At 44.2% G+C, this 25,251-nt stretch overlaps 1 protein-coding gene across 6 annotated transcripts in view; it reads right to left on the bottom strand.

Annotated features, from left to right (window-relative positions):
- Positions 1-6,188: 6,188 nt before the first annotated feature.
- The window catches only part of TAOK3 (TAO kinase 3), a 229,518-nt gene continuing 210,455 nt past the window's right edge, over positions 6,189-25,251 (bottom strand). For 4 of the 6 annotated variants that reach the window (XM_021923010.2, XM_021923011.2, XM_021923012.2 and 1 more), the window contains 4 exons: positions 19,615-19,854; positions 17,950-18,162; positions 8,557-8,739; positions 6,310-7,542 (listed from right to left, as the gene is read on the bottom strand). In XM_021923010.2, the coding sequence (XP_021778702.1) occupies positions 7,381-7,542; positions 8,557-8,739; positions 17,950-18,162; positions 19,615-19,854 (798 nt within the window). In that variant the 3' untranslated portion in view covers positions 6,310-7,380. Of the gene's footprint in view, positions 7,543-8,550; positions 8,740-17,949; positions 18,163-19,614; positions 19,855-25,251 lie in introns of those variants that run through there. The other 2 variants (XM_021923009.2, XM_031650806.1) reach the window with 2 other exon arrangements.

The following is a 25,251-nucleotide window of genomic DNA, read 5'->3' on the forward strand; positions in this document are numbered from 1 at the left end:
GAACCGAGTCCCCGGATGTTTTGTCCTATTGGGTGTGTGTTTCATAAGCCTGGGAAGTCAAAGTCTCTCAGGGTGAGTCGTCTCCGTGACCAGCAAGTAATGGCTGGGACTTGTTTCAGGGGCCGTACGGAGGGTCCGTGCCTCTACATGTGCCATTAACCCACAGTAGGAGCAAACCGTTAGACTTGAGGTTTCTAAAAAAAAAATCATAAAACATGAGGCCGAGTCGTCTTGCCCAAAAAGCACCTTTGCTTCAAGTGGTCCTTTTGACCTGAGTGGGATGTTCTGAAGAAGCTGGCTGAAAACCTTCCCGCTTGGTGAAGTCTGGTGCGGACACTGTAACAATGCCTAAGAAGTAGCCTGCACTTTCCGTTCTCGTGTGTTCTCCACAGAGGATCAGCACCAAAGAGGTGCGCAGGGTAGGAGGGTGAGAAGGTCACGGTCTCATGCCATCTGATGTACCAAAAGAAAGGAAAGGAGGTGTTTGAAGGTGCAAATCACTGATTTGGTGTCTGCAATGGAAAGGGGGGATCCTGAATCAGGCCTGACAGGCGCTAATGACTGGCCCTTCCCCATCTTTCACTGCAGTACTTTTTTTTTCTGAAAAACTTGAAAATGTTGCCTCGCTGGAAGCACATAAGGTAGATGTAAGTTTTCTTGTTTTTTTATTTTTTTGAGATAGAGTCTTGCCCTGTCACCCAGGCCGATCTCGGCTCACCGCAACCTCCACCTCCTGGGTGGGTTCAAGTGATTTTCCTGCCTCAGCCTCCTGAGTAGCTGGGATTACAGGCATGTGCCACCACGCCCAGCTAATTTTGTATTTTTAGTAGAAAAGGAGTTTTGCCATGTTGGCCAGGCGGCTCTCGAACTCCTGACCTCCTGACCTGCTTTGGCCTTCGAAAGTGCTGGGATTACAGGTGTGAGCCACCATGCCAAGCCTGGACGTTTTTTCTTTTTTTTTTTTTGACTTTAGAGTTTTAAAATTCATTTTTTACATAATAAGATTTTGCTGAACACAAGTTATAAAGAAAACAACTGTCGGCCGGGCGCCGTGGCTCACGCCTGTTATCCCAGCACTTCGGGAGGCCGAGGTGGGTGGATCAGCTGAGGTCAGGAGTTCAAGACCAGCCTGGCCAACATGGTAAAACACTGTCTCTACTAAAAATACAAACATTAGCTGGACATGGTGGTGGGCGCTTGTAATCCCAGCTACTGAGGAGGCTGAGGCAGGAGAATCACTTGAACCTGGGAGGCGAGGTTGCAGTGAGCCGTGATCACGCCATTGCACTCCAGCCTGGGCGACAGAGTGAAACTCCATCTCAAAAAAAAAAAAAAGAAAAAAGAAAAAAACAGCTATCCTGTTGACCTTGACCTTGAAAATAAATGTAAAGACTGGGCATGGAGGCTCACACCTGTAATCCCAGCACTTTGTGAGGCCAAGGTGGGGCAGATCACCAGCCTGGGCAACATGGTGAAACCCCTGTCTCTAAAAAATACAAAAGTTAGCCTGATGTGTGGACTTGCTCCTGTAGTCCCAGCTACTAGGGAGGCTGAGGTGGGAGGATCACTTGAGGTGAGGAGGTCAAGGCTGCAGGGAGCCGTGATTGCACCACTGCACTCCATCCTGGGCAACAGAGCAAGAGCCTATCTCAAAAAAAAAAAAAAAAAAGTAAAGTGTAATACATGTACATGGTTAGACAAGTTGTGCGCTATAGGAAGAAAATGTCTCCTACCTTCCATTTAGTTATTGGTAAATAAAAATATATGTATCAGCATATATACATATTTATTCTAAAAAATAAGTCTTACTCTAGATACTGGCATACATTGTTCTGCCTTTTTTTTTTCCCCCAAGCTAATGAATCTTCAGTTAACAAGTCACCACAAATGTTTTGTTTTGTTTGTTTTGAAACAGAGTCTTGCTCTGTCACTGAGGCTGGAGGGCAATGGCACGATCTCGGCTCATTGCAACCTCCACCTCCTGGGTTCAAGCAATTCTCCTGCAGGCTTGCACCACCATGCCTGGCTAGTTTGTTTTGTATTTTTAATAGAGACAGGGTTTTGCCATGTTGGCCAGGCTGGCTTAGAACTCCTGACCTCAAGTGATCTGCCCGCCTGGGCCTCCCAAAGTGCTGGGATTACAGGTGCGAGTCACTGCACCTGGCATTCACCACAAATGTTATTTGAAGCAAATATTTGATCTTATATATGTTCTATGATATATTTAACCAGCCCCCTTGGGTGATAGGTTATTTCTGGTTGTTTGCTATTATAAACAGTGCTTCAGTGACCATTTATATGTATACAATGCTTTTTCAAGTAATTTTGTAGGGTGAATTCCAAGTATTGAAATAATTAGGTCAAAGGATATATACATTTTCAGTTTTTTTTTTGAGACGGGGTCTCTTTCTGTGGCTCAGGCTGGAGTGCAGTGGCTCACAGCTCACTGCAGCCTCTGCTTCCTGGGCTCAGGGGATCCTCCCACCTCAGCCACCCAAATAGCTGGGACTACAGGTCTGTGCCACCATATACAGTTCATTTTTTTTTTATTTTTTAGTAGATATGGGCTCTCCCTGTGTTGCCCAGGCTCATTTTCAATTCTGATACTGAGAAACCATTCTTCGCAGAGATCACACTGATTATATTCATGTCAGTGGCGTATGAAATTACCTACTTTTGGCCGGGCGCGGTGGTTCACGCCTGTAATCCCAGCACTTTGGGAGGCTGAGGCAGGTAGATCACTTGAGGTCAGGAGCTCGAGACCAGCTTGACCAATATGATGAAACCCGTCTCTACTAACAATACAGAAATTGGCCAGGCGTGGTGGCGGGCGCCTGTAATTTGGGCGCAATTTGGGAGGCTGAGGCGAGTGGATCACGAGGTCAGGAGATCGAGACCATCCTGGCTAACACCGAGAAACTCCATCTCTACTAAAAATACAAAAAACTAGCTGGGCGTGGTGGCGGGCGCCTGTAGTCCCAGCTACTCGATAGGCTGAGGCAGGAGAATGGCATGAACCCGGGAGGTGGAGCTTGGCAGTCAGCCGAGATGGCGCCACTGCACCCCAGCCTGGGTAACAGAGCAAGACTCCATTTCAAAAAAAAAAAAAGTACCTACTTTTTCATACTCTTATCAGTCTTCTCAAACATTTTGACAATTTGATATTTACGCATATTTAAAATCATATAGTTTTTCTCTAAACTTCTGTTTTAATGAGACATTTTGATAACCACAAGTCCTTTTTCAAAGTCTGCAGATTAATGAGGAACTATAATGATCTGTTAGTTTCCTTGTCTAAAACAGGTACAAACTCAAATGATTCAGAATAAGGTGAACAAACCAACCAAAGAAGGTAAAATAAATGCAAAAGAAATTAACATAAAAAGAAAAATCTATCAATACTGGCCTGGCGCGGTGATTCACACCTGTAATCCCAGCACTTTGGGAAGCTGAGGCGAGTGGATCACTTGAGGCCAGGAGTTCAAGACCAGTCTGGCCGACATGGTGAAACCCCATCTCTACTAAAAATACAAAAGTTAGCCTGGCATGGTGGTGGGCACCTGTAATTCCAGCTACGTGGGAGGCAGAGGCAGAATTGCTTAAACCTGGGAGGTGGAGGTTGCAGTGAGCCAAGATCGCATCACTGCACTCCAACCTGGGTGACAGAGTGAGACTCCATCTAAAAAAAAAAAAAAGAAAAAAACATATTAATACTAACATGGTACTAAAGAGAAAAAAATACATATATATGAGAAGGCAGTAGTCATCTTAGAAAGAAGGGTGATGCCATGTTTCCCTTCTTCAACTGGTATGTGATGCGAACCTGCCAAGGGTGGCTAGGAAGTGGGTGACCCCCATTCTGAACTCAGCTCTGTCCTCAAGGTCCAGCTCATAACCATCAGGCCCAGTGGGTCACAAATTCCAGCTTCCTCATTTGAAAAGAAAATCAGGTTTGCAGGGGGTTGTCAGCCCACCTTATTTATCTCACAGGGTTGTTGGAGGACAAAATCATCTTTTGTTGGGATTAATAGTTAATGTATGTAAATGACTAAACTTGGCCTGATTGTCATATAAGAATGAAGTACAAAAGCCCAGTTTCCTCAGGCCTGTTTCCTCACTGCAGCCTCCACCTCCTGGGTTCAAGCAATTCTCCTGCCTCAGCCTTCCTAGTCCCCCTGCCTTCCTTACTGCCTCCTCAGGCAGGTACTAGGAGGAGTTGGACAACTCTGTCCATAGCAGGTGTTAGGAGCAGGGACCCACATCCCTGTTTCCTGGTAACTGCCCTGGGACACATCCCTGACAACTGTGCAGTGGGACCTTTTTTTTTTTTTTTGAAACCGAGTCTCGCTCTGTTGCCCAGGCTGAAGTGCAGTGCTACAGTCTTGGCTCACTGCAATCTCCGCCTCCCGGGTTCAAGCAATTCTCCTATCTCAGCCTCCCGAGTAGCTGGGATTATAGGCACCCACCACCACGCCTGGCTGATTTTTATATTTTTAGTAGAGACAGGGTTTCACCATGTTGGCCAGGCTGGTCTCAAACTCCTGACCCCAGGTGATCCACCCACCTCGGTCTCCCAAAGTGCTGGGATTCCAGCTGTGAGCCACCGAGACCTTTTCTAAAGATAGCACCTACAATCTCAGACATAGAGCCCTTTCCCAAACTAGCTAGAATTTTTCACCACAGTGAGAAATGGATGAAATAGGCTACAGGAAGCTTTCCTACCCTACCGAAGATGGAATACCCCTTTGGATATAGATCAGACAGGTCTCGATTCAGACCCCACCCCGCCACTTACTCTGGCGTGAGCTTATTTCTTCATCTGTGAAATTCTAGTGTTCTGTCACGTGGCAAGCGTAAGCACGCCATCCATGGTATCTGTTTCTCTTCATTACATGTCTTCTTTCTAGCCCTTTCCAGTATTATTTTCAGATGTACCTAATATGGAAACTCCAATGAACAGAGCTATTTAGGAAACACAATTATCACTGAGTGTGAGTTACAAAAGGTTTTACGGTTGGGATTAACCCATGTTGGTAATTATTTTTTAATTTTATGAGTATACCTTTCTGCTTTAGCCTGTCATTGTGAACATGACTGGTCACATTTGTCTCTGACACATGAACATCCTGTAGGAAACAAGAATGATCTTCAGGTCATCGTTCTTTTTTTTTTGAGACGGAGTTTCACTCTTGTTGCCCGAACTGATGTGCAATGGCATGATCTTGGCTCACTGCAGCCTCTGCCTCCCGGGTTCAAGCGATTCTCCAGTCTCAGCCTCCCAAGTAGCTGGGACTACAGGCACCCATCACCACACCCAGCTTATTTTTTGTATTTTTAGTAGAGACGGGGTTTCACCATGTTGGCCAGGCTGGTCTTGAACTCCTGTCCTCAGGTGATCCACCCGCCTCGGCCTCCCGAAGTGCTGGGCCCATCCCAGGTCATCTTATTCTAAAGAGCAATTTCCAGGGGTGTCCAAGGGAGAGAACACAGTCATGGGTTCTTAGCTTCTGTTTCTGGTTGGGCCAGTAAAGCCCCTTCCTCATCCCCCTTTTCCATGTATCACTAGACACGGAAACCAAAAACCATAGCCTCAGGCTGCCAAAAGCCTAAAACAAAACAGAGTAACAACAAAATAAGGTGGGTTGGACAAGCCTGATACAGCCTTAAGCATATGGGATCTTACTGAGATTGTCCTGACCCCCAAATCATATCCCTGAAATTTTGTATTTTTTACTATCTGTTTTACATGTAAAATTATTCTAATAAAAGCAGAATATGAGAGGAGGGGGGTCTAATATTACACGGGATCATTTCAGATATTTGGTTATGGTGCCTTCTCCCCAGCCTGCTTTCCTTTAAGGGTGCCCAATTTCTCTCTTCAGCAATGCATGCTTCTATGCACGACTGGCGCGTGGGGGGTTTTGTGTGTGTGTGTATGTGTGTGCGGATGCCTTCTATTCTTTAGGACAGAAAGGTGCCGTTGACCGTGAGCCCACATCGAATGGTGCAATGCTATCTTTGGCCCCATAGAAGAACTTGGAAGACGCAGCTTTACCTGAAAGTCTTGAATGGCTCCTCTTTGACTCACCGAGGCTGTGGAGAACAGTTTCAGGAGGGTGGCTGTCCCTCTGAATTGTGCACTGGTGAACCTAGAAGGGAAACCTCCTGCTACAATAACACAGCAAGGCGATGTGATGAACACTTTTATTTACAAATATAATTAAAAGCTCTGACAGTTATCATGCTCTTCCTTGGAACCTGAAAAATGTTTTGTTTTGTTTTTAAAGTGCATGCAAAAGAAGTAAAGCCTTTTTTTTTTTTCATCATTTTTTATTGTAAGAAAATACACAGTTTGAAAGTGTGAATAATGCAATATTTATGACCAAGAAATGGGACTTAGGAAGGGGAAGGGAAGTAAAGAAAAAGATCAAGATGATCTGATTGAGAGACAGTGTTGAACTCCAAATACTGAATTGGAAAAGGAGGGAGGTGGGGAGGAACAGGAGGAGGAAGTAAAAAAATTTGATCAGAGAAACAGTTAAAATACAATATGAAAATAAGTAATACCTCTCCTTAAATTCCTTCTATACACAAAATACACGATTTGCCAAAGCCCAATTTGTGCTACTGGGATTCTGTGAGCTCCTTTAAGTGTATTCACATCCTCTGCAACAGCAGAAAATGATTATGATACAATCAGAATATGCTGAAGACAAGTTAAACTCTTGCCAGCAGGTTCTTAAAAATCACAAGATCTCTTCACCCCACCCACCCCCCATCCCCCAAAAAGTAATAATATGTCACCACTGATATGTACATCACAATTAGTTTCTGTAAAATGTATCAAATTTTCAATCTTTAATAAAACTTTGTTTTTTTTATTCCTGATGAATAAATACCAAAAAAATAAAATAAAATAAAATAATGCAGCAGCTAGTTAAGGTGTAAGGCTGCGGATATTGTGTCTCTCTCCCCCTTGGCATTTATTTTTTTTTTTTTTGCTTTACTTTCACAGATTGGTGGTAATGAGTGATTGCTTAAAGCAATATACATCCACTTTGTTTGTTGTTGGTTTATTGGTTTTGTTAAAACTGTCTCCAAAGTTTTCACTGAAACATTTTGAATCACATCAATACTGTGACGTGTACTATGAATAGAAGAGACGGCCAGGTTTTGGCCAGCACTGAAAGTTGACACGGGGGGAGGAAGGGGGCCCCTGATGGAGTAAGAATAAACAGGCACTAGTCCGACACGATGTCAGTAAGAGTAAGAGAGAGAGAGAGTGAGAGCAACGCCCGTTAAAATGGGGAATGTGGTTTTGCAGGGTCTGAATTTTTTTCTGTTTTCTTTTTTTTTTTGTAAATGGCAAAAAATTTAATCTCATCTATAGTCCTCCTTAGGAAAATCTAATGTAACCAAATTCCCAAATCCCATTCTGAGGCTCTCCATGTCAAAAGTTTCAATCTCTCGCTCTTGCCTTTCCAATAGGTTCTTTATTCTCTCGCTGCGTTCCTTCTGAAGGGCAGCCAGCTCCTCTTCAATCTGAAACAAGCACAATGCAGTTCTTAATGGAAAGCATCTCCTAACAGGCACCCGCATGACGTGCACACACATATAGGCACACACATGAAGTGCACACACACACAGGAACTAAGGGAGGACCGAAGAAGGCTGGCCGAGTCCTGTGATCAATGCATCTAAATCATTATATTTAAAACTTGCTCACAAGAATAAAAATGTTTGGGGTCCACCTGGGGCTGGCAATGCCATTCTAGCAAGCCCAGCAGCTGGGCGGATCTAGGTCAGTGTCCTGTGTGAGGGGATGGCTCAGGAGAAGCTAAAAGACACTCAAGCACAATTGGATTGTGCTGCTTTCCCACAGAGAGCCAAATGCCTCCGTCATTAGTAATTTAGTTCTAGAACAGCAGCTGGGAAAATAGTCTGTTATGTTGGTCTCAGGGAACTACTGGAAGAAAGTGCAAATAACTGGTTAAGCAAATAAATGCTTAACAGCTTTGAGATGCCTTATGACATTTTTTCTACTTCATATTCCTCAGAATATCTAAAGCAATGCATATTTCAGTTGGGATAACATTTATTATGCATGGCAATATCAGCCTATCATCATTTTAATTTTTTTTTTTTAAGAGCCCTGCTGGTGATTTCTCTCGGTTTAAAAATAGCTGAAAAGTCAAATCTCTTCTACATTTGGCTTCCTCGTGCCATTTGGCAGCCCTGCTATCAGCTCACAGTACCTTTCAGGTGTCACATCAATCCCCCCCAGCAACCCACGTCATTCCTTTGGCTGGGAACGTTGAGGGTTTCCTAGCAGAGTAGCAGAAAGACTTAGGATGTGGGGTCAGACATGCGTGCCTTGGTGTTTCGGCCTGCAGAATGGGGACAACGCCTACCTCACAAGGGTACCAGTAGCATAAAGCAGATAAGTGAAAAGTGCCCAGTTTAATCTCCAACTAAGGAAGGCTGCATATACGGCAGTTCCCTCAGCCACGCCCCCTTCCACCCAGTGGCATGGGACCCCCGGTAATGCTCTCATACCTTCTGCTCAAGATGTGCTCTGCGCAGAGACACCCTCTGCTCTAGCTTCTGGAGCTCACGTTCATGTTGTGCCTCTGTTTGCATCTTGATTTTGCTCTGGTAGGCGTTGAGCAGCTCCATTTCCTGCTGGAGCTGTAGCCTCAAGGCCTGGCATTCTGCTTCTTGAGCCTCATCTAGCCGTAACTGTGGGCACAGAAGACACACACGGTCATGCACCCTTGCCTATGGCCCTTGGTGGCCTACAGCCCCTGGTGACTACTGGAAGAGGCTTCCTCACTTGGATTGAAATTGGTTCCCTCCTCAAAAACAGAGATGCTCTGGGTACATTCAGAGTTAGGAATCAAAAACAGTCAAGTCTGCCCAATGGGCTACAACGTACCAAACACATTCTTTTCAGTGCGGTCTGAAACCACAGCAGCAGGCATCAGGAAGGTTACAACTGCGGGCTTTGGAGGTAGGCTCCTGGGCTTGAATTATAGCTATACCATCCACTTGTGTGTGTTACACCTTGGCACATTACCTACCTCGCTAGATCTCATGTGTTTCATCCTCAAGAAAATAACAAGAATAGTTCCTGTTGTCTGAGATTGGCGGGAAGATTAAATGAAAGAATTCATATAAAATCCTAGGCACGGTTCTCAATGCATTACAAGTGTTCAAGAAATAGTAGCAGTTATCATTATTTTGGTTTCAACTGATCATGTCCTTATTTCAAGATCTTTAACCCTAAAATCATTTAGATACGCTTAACTCTAAAAAAATGAATCCAATTTCCATAAAACTTGAGGGATATACCACAGTACTGTTATGCTCCAAGTAGTAATGTTGGCACCTGTTGTCGGCTATAAAAGTTACCTTGCTAGCCAGCCAATCCAAAACTCCAAGTGGTTCAAAATCTCTTCCCTGGCTGCTGGCTCACCTCTGTTATCTCACTGCTTTGGGAGGCCAGGGTGTGAGGATTGCTTGAGGCCTGGCGTTCAATACTAGCCTAGGCAATATTGTGAGAGCCCCATCTATACAAAGATTTTTTTAAAAACTAGCCAGGCATGGTGGCATGTGCCTGTAGTCCCAGCTACTTTGGGAGGCTGAGGCAGAAGAATCTCTTGAACCCAGGAGTTCGAGGCTGCAGTGGGCTATGCTCACACCACTGCACTCCAGCTTGGGAGACAGACTTTGTCTCATAAAAAGAAAAAATCTTTTCCCCATAGAGGTTAGGTACCCTTGATAATTTTAAGAGGCATAACTGCTTTGAAGCAATGCCTGAACTTTGTCTTATACAAGATACCCAGATCCTGCGTGGAGAATGAACCAAGTAGAAGTGCCAACTTCTCAAAGCAGAGTTGAAGGCTTCGGACCATCAGCAGAACAGTGTTTAGGAATGATGACCCCTGGTCACAGGCTTGGTTTGGTCCAATTTTGGCAGGCCCTCAGTTTGGCTGAGAACTGAGATTAGAACCCTTGAATCAGTCCATCTACCCTGAGCTTATCTGTGTTTCCATATTGACCACTTTTCCAAGATACTTATTCTCCACCTTATGTACGGTTTGTGACAATATACATATCTTGATTGAAAAATTACTTTTCAAAATGTTATATTAAAACCGTTTTAGAAGGGCCGGGCATGGTGACTCAAGCCTGTAATCCCAGCACTTTGGGAGACCAAGGCCGGCAGATCACGAGGTCAGGAGATCGAGACCATCCTGGCTAACATGGTGAAACCCCATCTCTACTAAAAATACAAAGAATTAGCTGGGTGTGCTGGCGGGTGCCTGTAGTCCCATCTACTCGGGAGGCTGAGGCAGGAGAATGGCGTGAACCTGGGAGGTGGAGCTTGCAGTGAGCCCAGATAGTGCCAGTGCACTCTAGCCTGGGCGACAGAGCGAGACTCTGCCTCAAAAAAAAAAAAAAAGAAAATAGTTTTAGATAGTTATTTGCACGTGTCTTCTTTTAGTACTTCTGGAGAAACATACTATAGAGATTAAAGGAACATAAAATAAATTATGTAATATTTCCAAGGTACCGTCTAAAAATTAATCCTAACCAGGTTTCATTAAAACCCTTAAAGAGGACAGAGAGTTTTCATTTTCCCAGTAAGGAATGAAGGGATAAGAGACATTAGACACAATACATAGTCTTTGGCAGGAACAGACTCACAGGTAAATGCCAAAGGATTTACTGGCTCCCAGTGAAGGCTGTTATTGATTCCCTCTTGATATGGGAGGTTCCTTATCAGTGAAGGAAGTGGAAGTCCTATTCCACTTGTCTGCATTAGTTGCTGTACGCCCCGGCTAAGTGGGTGAGAGGTTCATTCTATGGTCAGTTTAGACCATCGAAACTTCTTTAAACATTCAGAACATCTCCATTTCCTTTTATTTCTGGCATGCTATTATTATTATCAGTAACTGGTACCATTGTTCTGTACCAGCTCTGACTCTGACGGCCCAGTGCTAGAAATCAGATATTACAGGATTTAGTATTTATCACCCAAGGTTACACACATCAAATCCATTAAAAAGCTGTTTTTCCTTGCTTTTTGAGACAGTCTCACTCTGTTGCCCAGGCTGAGTGCAGTGGTGTGATCTCAGCTCACTGCAACCTCTGTCTCCCAGGTTCAAGTGATTCTCCTGCCTCAGCCTCCTGAGTAGGATTACAGGTAAGTGCCACCAGGCCCAGCTAAATTTTTGTATATTTAATAGAGATGGCATTTCACCATGTTGGCCAGGCTGGTCTCAAACTCCTGAACTCAGGTGATCCGCCTGCCTCGGCCTCCCAAAATACTGGGATTATAGGTGTGAGCCACCGTGCCCAGCTCCATTAAAAATTTTATAAGAGTATAGGTGAATATGTCTATTCTTTACAGTGGCTTACACTGAGGAAAAATATATGATAAGAGGCAATATAATGTAGTAGCAGTCAAGCATATAGGCGTACAGATTCTCCCCAAGATGGGTTCAAATCCTAGCTCCACCACTAGTTAGGTATGTGACCTTTCCCCTTACCCCCAAGCCAGGGGTTGGCACACTACAGCCCATGGGCCAAATCTAGCCTGGTGCCTGTTTTTATAAATATATATATATATTTTGAGATGGAGTCTCACTGTGTTGCCAGGCTGGAGTGCTGCGGCGTGATCTTGGCTCACTGCAACCTCCAACTCCCTGGTTGAAGTGACTCTCCTGCCTCAGCCTCCTGAGTAGCTGGGATTACAGGCACGCGCCACCATGCCTAGCTAATTTTTTTGTATTTTTAGTAGAGACGAGGTTTCACCAGGTTGGCCAGGCTGGTCTCGAACTCCTGACCTCAGGCGATCCCCCTGCCTCGGCCTCCCAAAGTGCTGGGAATACAGGCATGACCCATTTCGCCCGGCCGTAAATAAAGTTTTATTGGACACTGCTAATACTCATTAATTTATGTTTTGTCTATGGCTGCGTTTGTGCTACAATGGCAAAGCTGAGTAGCTGTGACAGAGACCCTGTGGTCCACAAAGTTAATTACTATCTGTCCCTTTACAGACAAAGTTTGCCAACTCCTGTCCTAAGCAAGTTGCTTTACTTCAGTGAACTTCAGTTTCCTCACAGGTAAATTAGGGTCAAAACGGTAACTACTTCGAAGGGGTTTCACAAAAATGAAATGAGGTAACACTTATGAGATATTTACCATTGTACTTGCCACATGGTAAGTAGTCAGTGAAGGATACTGTAATGATCACACACTTATCTTCTCCCTGTCTCAGAAGAAACGGCATTTCTCTCCTTTTATTCGAGGGTAATCATTGACCTCTATTTCTGATCCTGTTCTCTCTCATCTTATTTATTTTTTTTAAGAGTCCCAGTCTTGTTGTGTTGCCCAGGCTGGAGTGCAGTGGTGTGATCATAGCTCACTGCAACTTTGAACTCCTGGGCTTGAGCCTCCCAAGTCACTGGGACTACAGGCATGTGCCACCATGCCTGGCTAATTTTTGTATTTTTTGTAGAGACAGGGTCTTGCTATGTTGCCCAGGCTGGTCAAGAATTCTTGGCCTCAGGTGACCTTTCCCACAAAGTGTTGGGATTACAGGCATGAGCCACCGTGCCTAGTCTCTCCCATTTTATATAACAAACATTCATTGAACGCTGGCTGTATGCCACGCATTGTTGCAGATGCTGAGAATATAAAGAGTAACAAGACAAAAACCCTATCAACCTCTACGTCTCTTATCAACTTCTTCCTTCTCTTTGCCTTTCACCTCTCTCTCCACTCCTTTCCTTGCACTCATTCTGATCCTAACCCTCTACTTCTACCGCTCACATTGAGGTAACCCATGATGGTCTGGAAGTGGTCCGTTACCTGACCTTCCAGCAGCATCTGGTATTGCCGACTGCCCCTTCCTTCTTGAAATCTTTGTCTTCTGAGATACCACAACTTCTTGGTTTTTGTCTTCCCTGACTATTCCCCTGCCAGGAGTCCTTACCTACCTGGCCCTTAAATGCGAGTGTTCCTAAGGTCTTTGTCTTGGGCCCTCTTCTTCCTCTAACCACTCTTCCTAAGAATCTCATCTATTTCAAAAGCCTCATTTACCATCTACATATGTGCAAATGACTCCCACACTAAACCTCTATTTCAGACTTTCCTTCTGAGGTCCAGACGAGCTCCTCTAGTCTACTAGAGACATCCTCCCCTGGATGCTTCCCAGGCTCTCAGGCTCCACACAGCCAACACATCACCTTTTCCTTCCCACTCCCCAATCTGTTCCACTTCCTTTTTTACCATATAGGTAAATATAGGTAGACCGTCGTCTACTGTTTATTTTTGAGATGGAGTCTGGCTCTGTCGCCCAGGCTGGAGTGCAGTGGCACGATCCTGGCTCACTGCAAGCTCTACCTCCTGGGTTCACGCCATTCTCCTGCCTCAGCCTCCCAAGTAGCTGGGGCTACAGGCGCCCGCCACCACGCCTGGCTAATTTTTTGTATTTTTAGTAGGGACAGGGTTTCGCCATGTTAGCTAGGATGGTCTCCATCTCCTAACCTCATGATCCACCCGCCTTGGCCTCCCAAAGTGCTGGGATTACAGGCGTGAGCCACTGTGCCCGGCATTTTTGTTTTTTTTTGAGACAGAGTCTCACTCTGTCACCCAGGCTGGAGTGCAGTGGCATGATCTTGGCTCACTGCAACCTCTGCCTCCTGAGTACAAGCAATTCTCCTGCCTCAGTCTCCCAAGTAGCTGGGATTACGCAAGTGTGCACTACCATGCCCGGCTAATTTTTGTATTTTTAGTAGAGACAGGGTTTTGCTATGTTGGCCAGGCTGGTCTCGAGCTCCTGACCTCAGGTGATCTGCCAGCCTTGGCTTCCCAAAGTGCTAGGATTACAGGCGTGAGCCACCATGCCCGCCCATCATCTACTGTTTTGTTCAAACCAGGGACACTGGACTGTCTACATTCAACCTGTCATTAAGTACTCTCAATTCTACCTCCCACCAAATTTAGTAACTTTCCCCTTCATCCTGACTGCCCCTTTTCTAGTCTAGCTCCCACTCCCTCATACCCCGGGTAAAAGTAACTTCACAAATCATCTCCTAATATCCATTCTTCCCATCTCCCAAGCCATTCTCCATGTCACCAGAGTGATGGTTCAGAAACACAAATCTGATGTCACTCCCTGCTTAATACTCTCCAACGGCTTTTCACTGTTTCAGATAAAGACAAAAATTCTTACCAAAGCCTGAAAGCCCCTACGTGACCCAGCCTGTTTACCCCTCCAGTCTTGTTCTCACGTTACTCCTCTCCTAGTTCCCTACATCCCAAACATAATAGATTTCTGTTAATTCTTCCGAAGTGCCACTGCCTTCCCCATGTTCACACATGTGTTCCTCATGTGTAGGTTCCTCAGCCTACACAGCCATTGTGCCAGGGAGGCCTCTCCTGACTCTCCAGACCAGGCGAGCTCTCCTGTTTGTACTCTGTTGGCACCTTGCTCTTGCTCTGCCATTACATGGAGTAGACTTTTCCAATGTCTGTTTCCTCCATGCTTCCATAAACTCCATGAAGACGTGATCCATGACTGTCTTATCCACCAGAGTATCTCCAGATGCCTGGTACATCATGTAGGCACTCAGTGAATACTTGCTGGATGGATGAATAGATGAATGCACTAGCTCCCATCCTCAGCCTAAGAACATGCATGCTTAAGCCTCTCCCAACTAACAGAAGTCTTTCTTCAACTATCTCCTCCTTTTGCTACAGCTCTTGTTCTCTTTTCCTTCATTGATGAGGATCTGGGAAAAGCGGTCTCACCTACCATTTGGATTTCACTTTATAATCCCTCATCCAATGCTCTATAATGTTTCCCAGTCCCACCACTCCACTGATTCTCTGAGACAAGCAATGGACGAATCCAGTGCTAGGTCCAACGACCACCTCAAAGTTTATTCTTCTAATTGATCTCTGCAACATGTGATGCTGCCAGTTAGGAACCCCTCCTGCGGCTCCTGTGACACGCTCTCTTCAGGTTCCCTTCCTGTGTCTCTGATTATTCATTTTTGTTCTACTTCTACTCAGCCCTCAAATGTTGGTGCCTACCAGACTCTGTCCTTAGCTCTTTCCTCTCTAAGAATATCTCCCATCCCCAGCAGATCTCATCTATTCCTACCAGCCACAAGCGCACCCACATAACAATGAAGCCTAGCTTTTTGCCTTTAATCTTGAAATTGCTCCTCAACTACAGGTTTCCATTATCTGTACCTCTGTACCTCTCTACCTGGACACCCACGAAACTCAGATACCATGTCTACAGCTTAGTTAATTATCCTGGCAGGCATGCAAACTCACTATTTTATTGTTCTAGCTTGGCAAGATAATGACCTATTCTACTCTGTTGTCAAACCTCTCAAATTGGTCACTAAGTTATTTCCATTCTTGCCTCCTAAATTTTTTTTTTTTTTTTTTTTTTTTTTGAGATGGAGTCTCGCTCTGTCACCCAGGCTGGAGTACAGTGGCGCGGTCTTGGCTCACTGCAAGCTCCGCCTCCTGGGTTCACACCATTCTCCTGCCTCAGCCTCCCAAGTAGCTGGGACTACAGGTGCCCGCCACCACGCCTGGCTAAATTTTTTTTTTTTTTTTTTGAGACAGAGTCTTGCTCTGTCGCCCAGGCTGGAGTGCAGTGGCGCGATCTCGGCTCAATGCAAACGCTGCCTCCCAGGTTCAATGCCATTCTCCTGCCTCAGGTCCCCGAGTAGCTGGGGCTACAGGCGTTCGCCACCACACCCGGCTAATTTTTTTGTATTTTTAGTAGAGACGGGGTTTCACCATGTTAGCTAGGATGGTCTCGATCTGCTGACCTCATGATCCGCCTGCCTCGGCCTCCCAAAGTGCTGGGATTACAGGCGTGAGCCACCGCGCCCGGCCTAATTTTTTGTATTTTTAGTAGAGACAGGGTTTCACCGTGTTAGCCACGATGGTCTCGATCTCCTGACCTCATGATCCACCCACCTCAGCCTCCCAAAGTGCTGGGATTACAGGTGTGAGCCACCGCACCCAGCCTCCTAAATATTTCTTAAAACCTTCCCCACTCCTCTCCATCTCCATTAGCATGTTCTCTCATCATCTTTTTCCTGGACTTTTTTTTTTTTTTTTTTTTTTGAGACGGAGTCTCGCTGTGTCGCCCAGGCTGGAGTGCAGTGGCGCGATCTCGGCTCACTGCAAGCTCCGCCTCCCGGGTTCACGCCATTCTCCCGCCTCAGCCTCCGAGTAGCTGGGACTACAGGCGCCCGCCACCACGCCCGGCTAGTTTTTTGTATTTTTAGTAGAGACGGGGTTTCACCATGTTAGCCAGGATGGTCTCGATCTCCTGACCTCGTGATCCACCCGCCTCGGCCTCCCAAAGTGCTGGGATTACAGGCTTGAGCCACCGCGCCCGGCCTTCCTGGACTATTATAATGGCTTCCTAACAGGTCCTTTTACCTATATTTGCCACATTTCTGCCAACATCTTTCTGTAACACAAATCTGATCCAGTTATACTTTCCTTCTTAAAACAGGGTTCAACAGCTCTCCATTGCTTACAAAATAACATCCAAACTCCTGGCTTCTGAGGCTCTGACCCTGACTATCCTCCCACTTTTCCTCAACAAGCATCCTATACTCTTGCCATAGCAATTACTCATTGTTTCTCAAATGTGTCATCCTCTTTCAGGCCTCTAAGTCTTTGCATATACTGTATCCTCTGTCAGGAATAACTTTTTCTCTTATGTCTATTTGGTAAACTATTACTCTTTAAGACTCATCTCCTTGGGAAATCTTCACTGAATTGCCAGGCAAGCTTCCATCCCAAGCTCCCTTTATGACCTCTCCATTCTAGGTTCCTGCAATCTTCCTTCTTGAACTTCGGGCTCATACCAAAGTTCTTTCTGTCTCCATATACTTTCCTTTGTTTGAACCTTTGCCTATGTAGGTTCCAGTTTCAAGGAATCGGTTGATGTCAATGAATTCCTTAAAGTTTCTTGGCTCCCTCCAGGAAGATTTCCCTAGACCAGCTTAGTTAGTCCTACTTGTTCTCCCCTGACCCCCAGTACCTCCCATTTCAAACCACTTACTTTTTTTTTTTGAGACGGAGTCTCGCTCTGTCACCCAGGCTGGAGTGCAATGGCATGATCTCGGCTCACTGCAACCTCCGTCTCCCGGGTTCAAGCGATTCTCCTGCCTCAGACTCCTGAGTAGCTGGGACTACAGGTGCCTGCCACCACGCCCGGCTAATTTTTGTATTTTCAGTAGAGATGGGGTTTCACCATGTTGGTCAGCCTGGTTCTGAACTCCTGACCTTGTGATCCACCTGCCTCGGCCTCCCAAAGCGCTGGGATTACAGGCCTGAGCCACCGCGCCCGGCCCCACTTACCATGTTTTACTATTACCGCTTCATTATCTGACCACCTGGCGTGACTGACAAATTGTCTGTCTAGCTCACCCTCTGAGTCCAGCAGAATGCTGAACACTGATGCTTAATAGGTTTAATGCATGAGTGTGTCTGTGTGTCTGTCTTCCTCACTTGACTGTGGGCTCCCTAAGGGCAGGGACTGTCTTATTCATTTGTGCCTGGTATTAGTTGGGAGGAGGGCAGTCAGTAAAATCTTTGATAAATGAACACATGATATCATATGTGGTATCTATCACATTTGCCCTCAAAGTCCCTATGTGCCACAGGTCTGATGTGGCACGTCACTCCTTGAGTTCCATCTTATAAGACACTCCAGCAAGTATCCACATTGGCTTGGCTTTATTCAGCGTCGTCCTTTCCTCAGTCCTTTGGGCAGAAAAACATCAATATCCTAAATTTGTGCAAGAATCATCTTGGGAACAACAGGCTGGATCTTGGATTTTCTCGATTCCCAAAGCTCTTGAAGCCGTGGCACCAAACCTAACCACTTACCGCTTGAGAGGCCATCATTTCATTTATACTCTGTTCATACTGCTCTGCCAAAATGGCAAGTTTTCTTGTCTGCTCATCTTTCAGTGTCTTTAAGATTGTTTTGTGCTCATTCTTTGGAGTAACTTCCAACTGGTGATTCTTGAGTGCTTTATACTGTTTGGTCTGTACTTTGCAAGTGTCCTGAAACTGTTTTTTAATTTGCATTTCCATGGCCTGGGTAGAAAAAGTGACAAAGGAAAAATAAAGGCACATCAGTAAATGCAGAAAGCCTTCTACCATAATGATATAATACAAGTGCTGAGAGCATCTGTTTTTTGGTGCAGTGACCCACATTGCTAATCAATAAAAATCAAGCAGTATGTATGACACAGCAAAAGTTAACTCCACCTATACTTTTGGTTTTATATTGAATGACTGTAAGTAATTTTGAATTTACAAATGGCTCCAAAGAAAATATGGACTGTTACAAGGGGATGACAACTCTAAGCAGATTGAGGGATATTATGTAGCTTAGCTTGCTGAAAGAGTGGCAACTCTTTTCATGCTTTCCTAGTCAGATAGACACTTCAGTGTCTTCCACTGTTCATTATTTTTTTCCTTTTTTTTTTTTTCCTTTTTGTGTTTCACCTTGCTTCCAAGTGAGAGAGGGGATAGCATTATATAAGCCAGCTCTCACTGCTCTGGTTTATAGCAATTTCTTATCAACTCCATAAAGGAGAGCACATGGATAGTACCTCATATCCTAACCCATTTCCACTGGATTTCAGTGTAAACTGAAAGAGAAAAGTGATTTAGAACTTTTTCCCCATCAAGAGGTTGTGCTTGCATGTAGCAATATCAAATATGCATTTGGGCAAAGAGAAGGTAGAGTATATCATTTTAAGCCCAGAAGGCACTCCATCAGGTTGCCCCATAGTCATGTGTGCACTTCACAAACACTCTGAGGACTAATGGTGACAGAAATCACTGCTTAGCTTAGGATTTGACTGAAGAGACGCACAGCCAGGGTGATTGAGGTTGGCCTCACATCTGTGCCAATACTGACAATGTCCTCCTGGATATATAGCAATGGCTTAGTACACAGAACTTGTTAATTAGCAGTCAGCTAAAATTAGCTGGAGGCAGTGAAGGCCACAGGAGTTCCTTCACATCTCTGCATCTCTAGTGCAGAAGTGGTAAATGTCAGGCACTTGTAGATTCATTCCTGATGACCATGACAGACATCACTAATAAATGACACTCTTTCCTCCTAAGCTTGGATGAGGCTTTAGAGTCTTTCTCAATACAGCGGTGCTCAAAGTATCTAACACCAATATAACTTCCTTATTTCCTGGGATTAGAACCATAAATTGCTATTAGTCCAGTTTTGAAGAGGGCAGGTCATGAAGTGCTCAGAGAAATTCCATAATGGATATGAGGACAAATTGATAGATAATGTAGTATAATAATAGTTTCCAAACCAGCTTGCCCAGCATCTCCTTTTCAGGAGCTTAAATACAGACTCTGTGCTTTACAATTGGAGATTCTGATGCAATAGGTGTGGGGTGCAGAAATTTGTGATTCTGAAAAGTTGCTCGGGTGACTCTGACACTTCAGGGAGAGAAACCACTGATCTGGTCCAACACTGTCCAGGAGCACAAATAGGGAAATGCTATCTCCTCTTACCTTTAAGTTTTTTGGCTGTTGCCGAAGTTCCATGACATGCTTTCTGTGCAGTTCCCTTTCTCGCCTCTTATTGTACTCCAGCTGGTTTTCCAGTTCAGTCTGGTGCTGTAAACGGATCAGATCCATGCGTAGCTTCTGTAACGTGTGCAGCTGCCTGTACTCTAGCTCTCGGGTGGACTCGTCGTGCCGGATTAGCATGGCATGCTCCATCTCCTTCTGGGTCCTCTTTTTATTTAGTTCCTGCGTCCAGGAACAAAAGATAAACAGAGAGAGGTGAATGGAGAGGAACTGGAAGGAATGCACAACTAAGTGAGGGATGGCAAGGAATGGCACTGCTAACCATCTCTTAATTAAACCCATTAGTGTTTGGCAGCAAGACTTAATGAGATTAAATTAAAAATCTCTTCAGGTTTAGATTCTGTTCCTAGGTCCACCACTTACAAAATGGGCAACTTCACAGCAATCACTACTGCACTATCTGTAAAATGGGATTAATTCTGCCTGACTCCCTTTTACCTCACAGAGCTGCTGTGAAACTTAGTTAGGTGATGTGCTATGCATAGGTCTACATAAATGTTTCTTCAGTGAAGCTAGTTGTTCTACACCCTGACTGCCCATAGAAATCATGTGAGGAAACTTTTCAAACATAAGATGCTTGAATCTCACAGGGTGAAATTCTCATAACTGTCTGGGGTGGAAGCCTGATGTCAGTATTGGTAAGAGTTCTCCAGGTGGTTCCAATGAGAATTAAACTGATAATATCTGCAATGTTCTTAGCTTTCTGGGAAATACCCTGTTTTTGCACGAATCAGAAGTAGGCCAATTATCTATTTTTTAAAATCTCAGAGTCCAAGGCATGTTGGGAAAAAAAAAACAGATGACATCTATCCTCTTTCATCTTCCACATTACAATCTGTTTAATCATTTATAGATCTAATCACTCTGTTCTGTTCTACTCATATCTTTCTTTCTTCCTTTTCTTTCTTTCTTTGTTGTTGAAGGAGGAAAGGAAAGCAAACTAGAAAAAAAGGGGAAGTTGGGTGAAATCTTTTCATTCCTCAATTGAAGAATATTTCTTAAATAGCACTATATATGAAGATCTGAACAATGTGCTTTCAGTACATAAAAATATTTATTAAACCATGACTTCTGTCCTCAACTCACTGACACTCCAATAGGGAAGTGCGCTAGACATTTATTGAAGTATATGCTCTGCTCAAAGCTCACCGAATCAGATTTAGATACGAGGCCCAACCTGGGACAATTTATTTTCTCTACTTGGAATTTGGAATTGATATTCAGAACCAGTTAATCTCTATGTGTGGCTGGAATTGAGGCATATAAAAACTGCATATGTGGTAGTCATCTGCTGCTATGAGGGCTGAGGATTAGAGAAAGCTGGGCTTCAGACCAAGAAGAAATGAAAAAGAGAGAAGTGCAGGGAATATACTGATGCCTAAGTTGCTTACTGCTTCTGACCCCTCCAGTAGGTCCAGCTGTATTACTGCTATTTGATTTTATAAGACATTCCCATATTTCTATAGTAATTTCCCTGGTTTTGGCTTAAGCTAGCTCAAATAAATTTCAGTTAACATGCAAACAAAAAAATCTTAATTAATACAGAGACATACTTTTTTTTGGGGGGGGGTGGGTAGAGATGGGGGGTCTCACTATGTTGCCTAGGTTGGTCTCGAACTCCTGGACTCAAGAGATCCTCCCATCTCAACCTCCCAAAATGCTGGGATTATAGGCATGAGCCACCCCACCATGCTCAGCCAGGAAATAAGTTTTATGTGCAAATTAAAAAAAAAAAAAAGAGAGCGAGGTTGGATAAGTGATGAATGCTGTAAAAGGGGTAAAGATTTTATGCTGTAAGATTTCTGAAAAGGGTGTATTACTTTTTTTTTTTTTTGGAGACAGAATTTCGCTCTTGTCCCCCAGGCTGGAGTGCAATGGTGTGACTTCGGCTCACCACAACCTCCGCCACCCAGGTTCAAGCAGTTCTCCTGCCTCAGCCTCCAGAGTAGCTGGGACTACAGGCACATGCCACCACGCCTGGCTAACTTTTGTATTTTTAGTAGAGGCAGAGTTTCTCCATGCTGGTCAGGCTGGTCTTGAACTCTCGACCTCAGGTGATCTGCCCGCCTTGGCCTCCCAAAGTGTTAGGATTATAGGCGTGAGCCACTGTGCCCGACCTAGTGGTATTACTATTAAGAAGGTCAGGGAAAGGCGAACGCTTTTGAGCTGTACTTTATTTATTCAATTTTTGAGACGGAGTTTCTACTTTATTGCCCAGGCTGGAGTTCAATGGTGCGATCACTGCAACCTCCGCCTCCAGGGTTCAAGCAATTGTCCTGCCTCAGCCTCCCGAATAGCTGGGATTACAGGCACCCATCACCATGCCTGGCTAATTTTTGTATTTTTAGTACAGACGGGGTTTCACCATGTTGGCCAGCTGGTCTCAAACTCCTGACCACAGGTGATCCACCCGTCTCAGCCTCTCAAAATGCTGGGACTACAAGCGTAAGCCACCATGCCCCAGCTTCAGCTGTACTTTAAATTAGAACAATAGAGTGCTCTCTTCTCTGATGGCATCCACTATGGGAGAAAATGCAAATTATTTATTTTAATAGATATATCGATAACATTTTTATACTGGTGTGGTTGGAAATATCTTGTACACCTGGGCTCCCTATTGATTTGAAGAGAAATCCTTTTAATAGCACAGCATCTAGTACTAGAGCATATTCACTAATCATTCACTTATTCATTCAACAAGTAGTTACTGAGCACCTACTATGTGCTGGGCACTGTTGTAGGAACTAGGGATACAACAGTGAATATGTGCACCCCCTTAGGGACCTTATAAGGAGAAAAAACCCAAAGTATAAATGCAATTTAAATTTGTTTTAAGGAATAAAAAATAAGCCCCTAGAGTTATCTCTCTCATCTCCTCCTGTGTTTTCCTTTGTTTTATTTTTCCTCTTTACCTAGACCATCAAATTTCTTTTTTACAGATCAGTAACTGACCCCTAGGTGGCACCAAAGGACAGAGAGCCCTTCCCACAGATGAAAGCTCTCCCAGGCCAAGGAAAGCCCTTCAAATGAGGGTTTTAATTGGGGTCCAGGAGTCCCAATACTGGGCATTTATTCATCTCACACTTTCCTAAATTGGGAAATGCAAACTGAGTCTGAGTCACTAAGAGCCTTGACACTCATGGGTTCTTGACACAAAGCAAGCAAACACCTTCAGAAGAAATGAAGTGCTTCTCTTCATGCTTAATGAAATGCTTCACGATATTGTCCACAGAATACCTACATCCGAATTACCTGTGTTATAAGCGACTGGTCTGTATAACAAGCTACGCAGCTAATTCTGATATATATGAAAGTTTGAGAATCAATGGAAAAGTGCTAAGGGTATGAGTCAGTTTCAGCTCCTCCATAAGTCTCATGTATGGCTTGGGGCAAGTCTCTTAATCTACATTTCAGGTGTAAAATAAGGTTAGCAGTACACATTGTGAACTATTGTAATTGTAAAGATAAAATGAAAGACCATAGGAAAGTGTTTCGGAATACATAAATATGTCATTTTTTTTTCTCTATTCAGAAGTGAATATGTGGCATATAATATCTTAAATCGAGTTTTTATAAACTATTAGAAGAGTAAGAAAAACATGATACTGAAATGGCTTTTCTGTTACAAGTTTTTCCCTTTACCTTTAATTTGTACATCTGAGTTGCTGAGGTGTAAGATGGTAAGCTACCTTTAATATTTGAGACATGGGGGAAAAATTATTCACCTTATTATGAGGCCAGTGCTGTGCCTACATAATAATGTATAATGTGCTTTCCATTTTTAAAAGTTATTCCATACATCTCATTCAATCCAAATTGCCACCCTATGAGGTGGTAAGACTGTAAGGATTTCCCCTATTTATATGTGTTAGTAGGCATTTGGGAATTGAAGGACTAACATAAAAGTGATACAACTTCTATAAAGAGAACTAAGGCTAAAACTCAGGTATTTAGCTTCTCAGTATTTTCCATTAGAAATGTTCCAATAAGGCCAGGCACAGTGGCTCATGCCTATAATCCCAGCACTTAGGGAGGCCGAGGCGGGTGGATCACAAGGTCAGGAGATCGAGACCACAGTGAAACCCCGTCTCTACTAAAAATACAAAAAATTAGCTGGGCGCGGTGGTGGGCGCCTGTAGTCCCAGCTACTCAGGAGGCTGAGGCAGGAGAATGGCGTGAACCCGGGAGGCGGAGCTTGCAGTGAGCCGAGATCGCGCCACTGCACTCCAGCCTGGGCGACAGCGCGAGACTCCATCTCACAAAAAAAAAAAAAAAAAAAAAGAAATAAGAAATGTTCCAATAAATGAGGCCAGGCACAGTGGCTCATGCCTATAATCCCAGCACTTAGGGAGGCTGAGGCGGGTGGATCAGCTGAGGTCAGGAGTTCGAGATCAGCCTGGCCAACATGGTGAAATCCTGTCTCTACTAAAAATACAAAATTAGCCAAGTGTGGTGGCACATGCCTGTTATCCCAGCTACTTGGGAGGCTGAGGCAGGAGAACTGCTTGAACTCGGGAGGCGGAGGTTGCAGTTAGCTGAGATTGCGCTATTGCACTCCAGCCTGGGCAACAAGAGCCAAACTCCGTCTCAAAAAAAAAAAAAAAAAAGAAGAAATGTCTAATAAATGCATACTTTCCTGTTTTATACTTTTTCAGTCTGTGATATAATATTTTGAAGAATTCTGCTCTAGCTAGACATGATATAATGGTTAATTTATTTGTACAAATGACACAATATACATACTAGAGCCACATCATGTGCACCTTCAGCTTATACAAATTTAACAAAATAAGCTGAGCAAAAATTTAAAAACCAATTTTAATGGTACAGGTCATTCTGCCCACCCATGTACTCAATGTATGTATATATGTATGTATGTGTGTATATATATACACACATATACACACACATACGTATAGGCCCTGGAGGGAGTGCAGGAAGGAAGAGACATGCAGTTTCCTTTCCCTGAGTCAATGTCCAGTGTGTTTCAAGCGTTCTAACTTCCAATGGAAGTAGCATTGACTTCTTTAAAAGCAGCTGATTTCACTCATGCCAAATTTTTATGCTCAGGCTCACTGAGGTTGAGTAAAAACGAGAATTCTAACTTTTAAATAGAGATGCTATTTAATGCCGTCTTAGTTTCAGTTCTTAGTTTCAACACTGGTCAGAAAATGCTGAGTGTCTGTATGTGTTGGTGATAGAGAAAGAGGCTCAACCCAGTTTCAGTGATCCTCTTAAGTGTTTTCACTAATTAAAAGGATTGCTAATGCTCAATCCTTCAGGCAAAGACATAGGAAACCAGGTATTCTTATGCTTTGTTGGTGGGAGTATAAACTCCTTTAGGGGGCAATTTGGCGATATTTATTTTAAAAATGTAGATGTATGCATTCTTTTTTTTGAGACAGGGTCTTGCTCTGTCACCAGGCTGGAGTGCAGTGGCATGATCTCAGCTCACTGCAACCCCCACGTCCCGGGTTCAAGCAATTCCCCTGCCTCAGTCTCCCGAGTGGCTGGGATTATAGGCATGTGCCACCACACCTGGCTAATTTTTTGTATTTT

This window comes from Papio anubis, chromosome 9 (genome assembly GCF_008728515.1).
Source record: "Papio anubis isolate 15944 chromosome 9, Panubis1.0, whole genome shotgun sequence".
Lineage (NCBI taxonomy): Eukaryota > Metazoa > Chordata > Mammalia > Primates > Cercopithecidae > Papio > Papio anubis.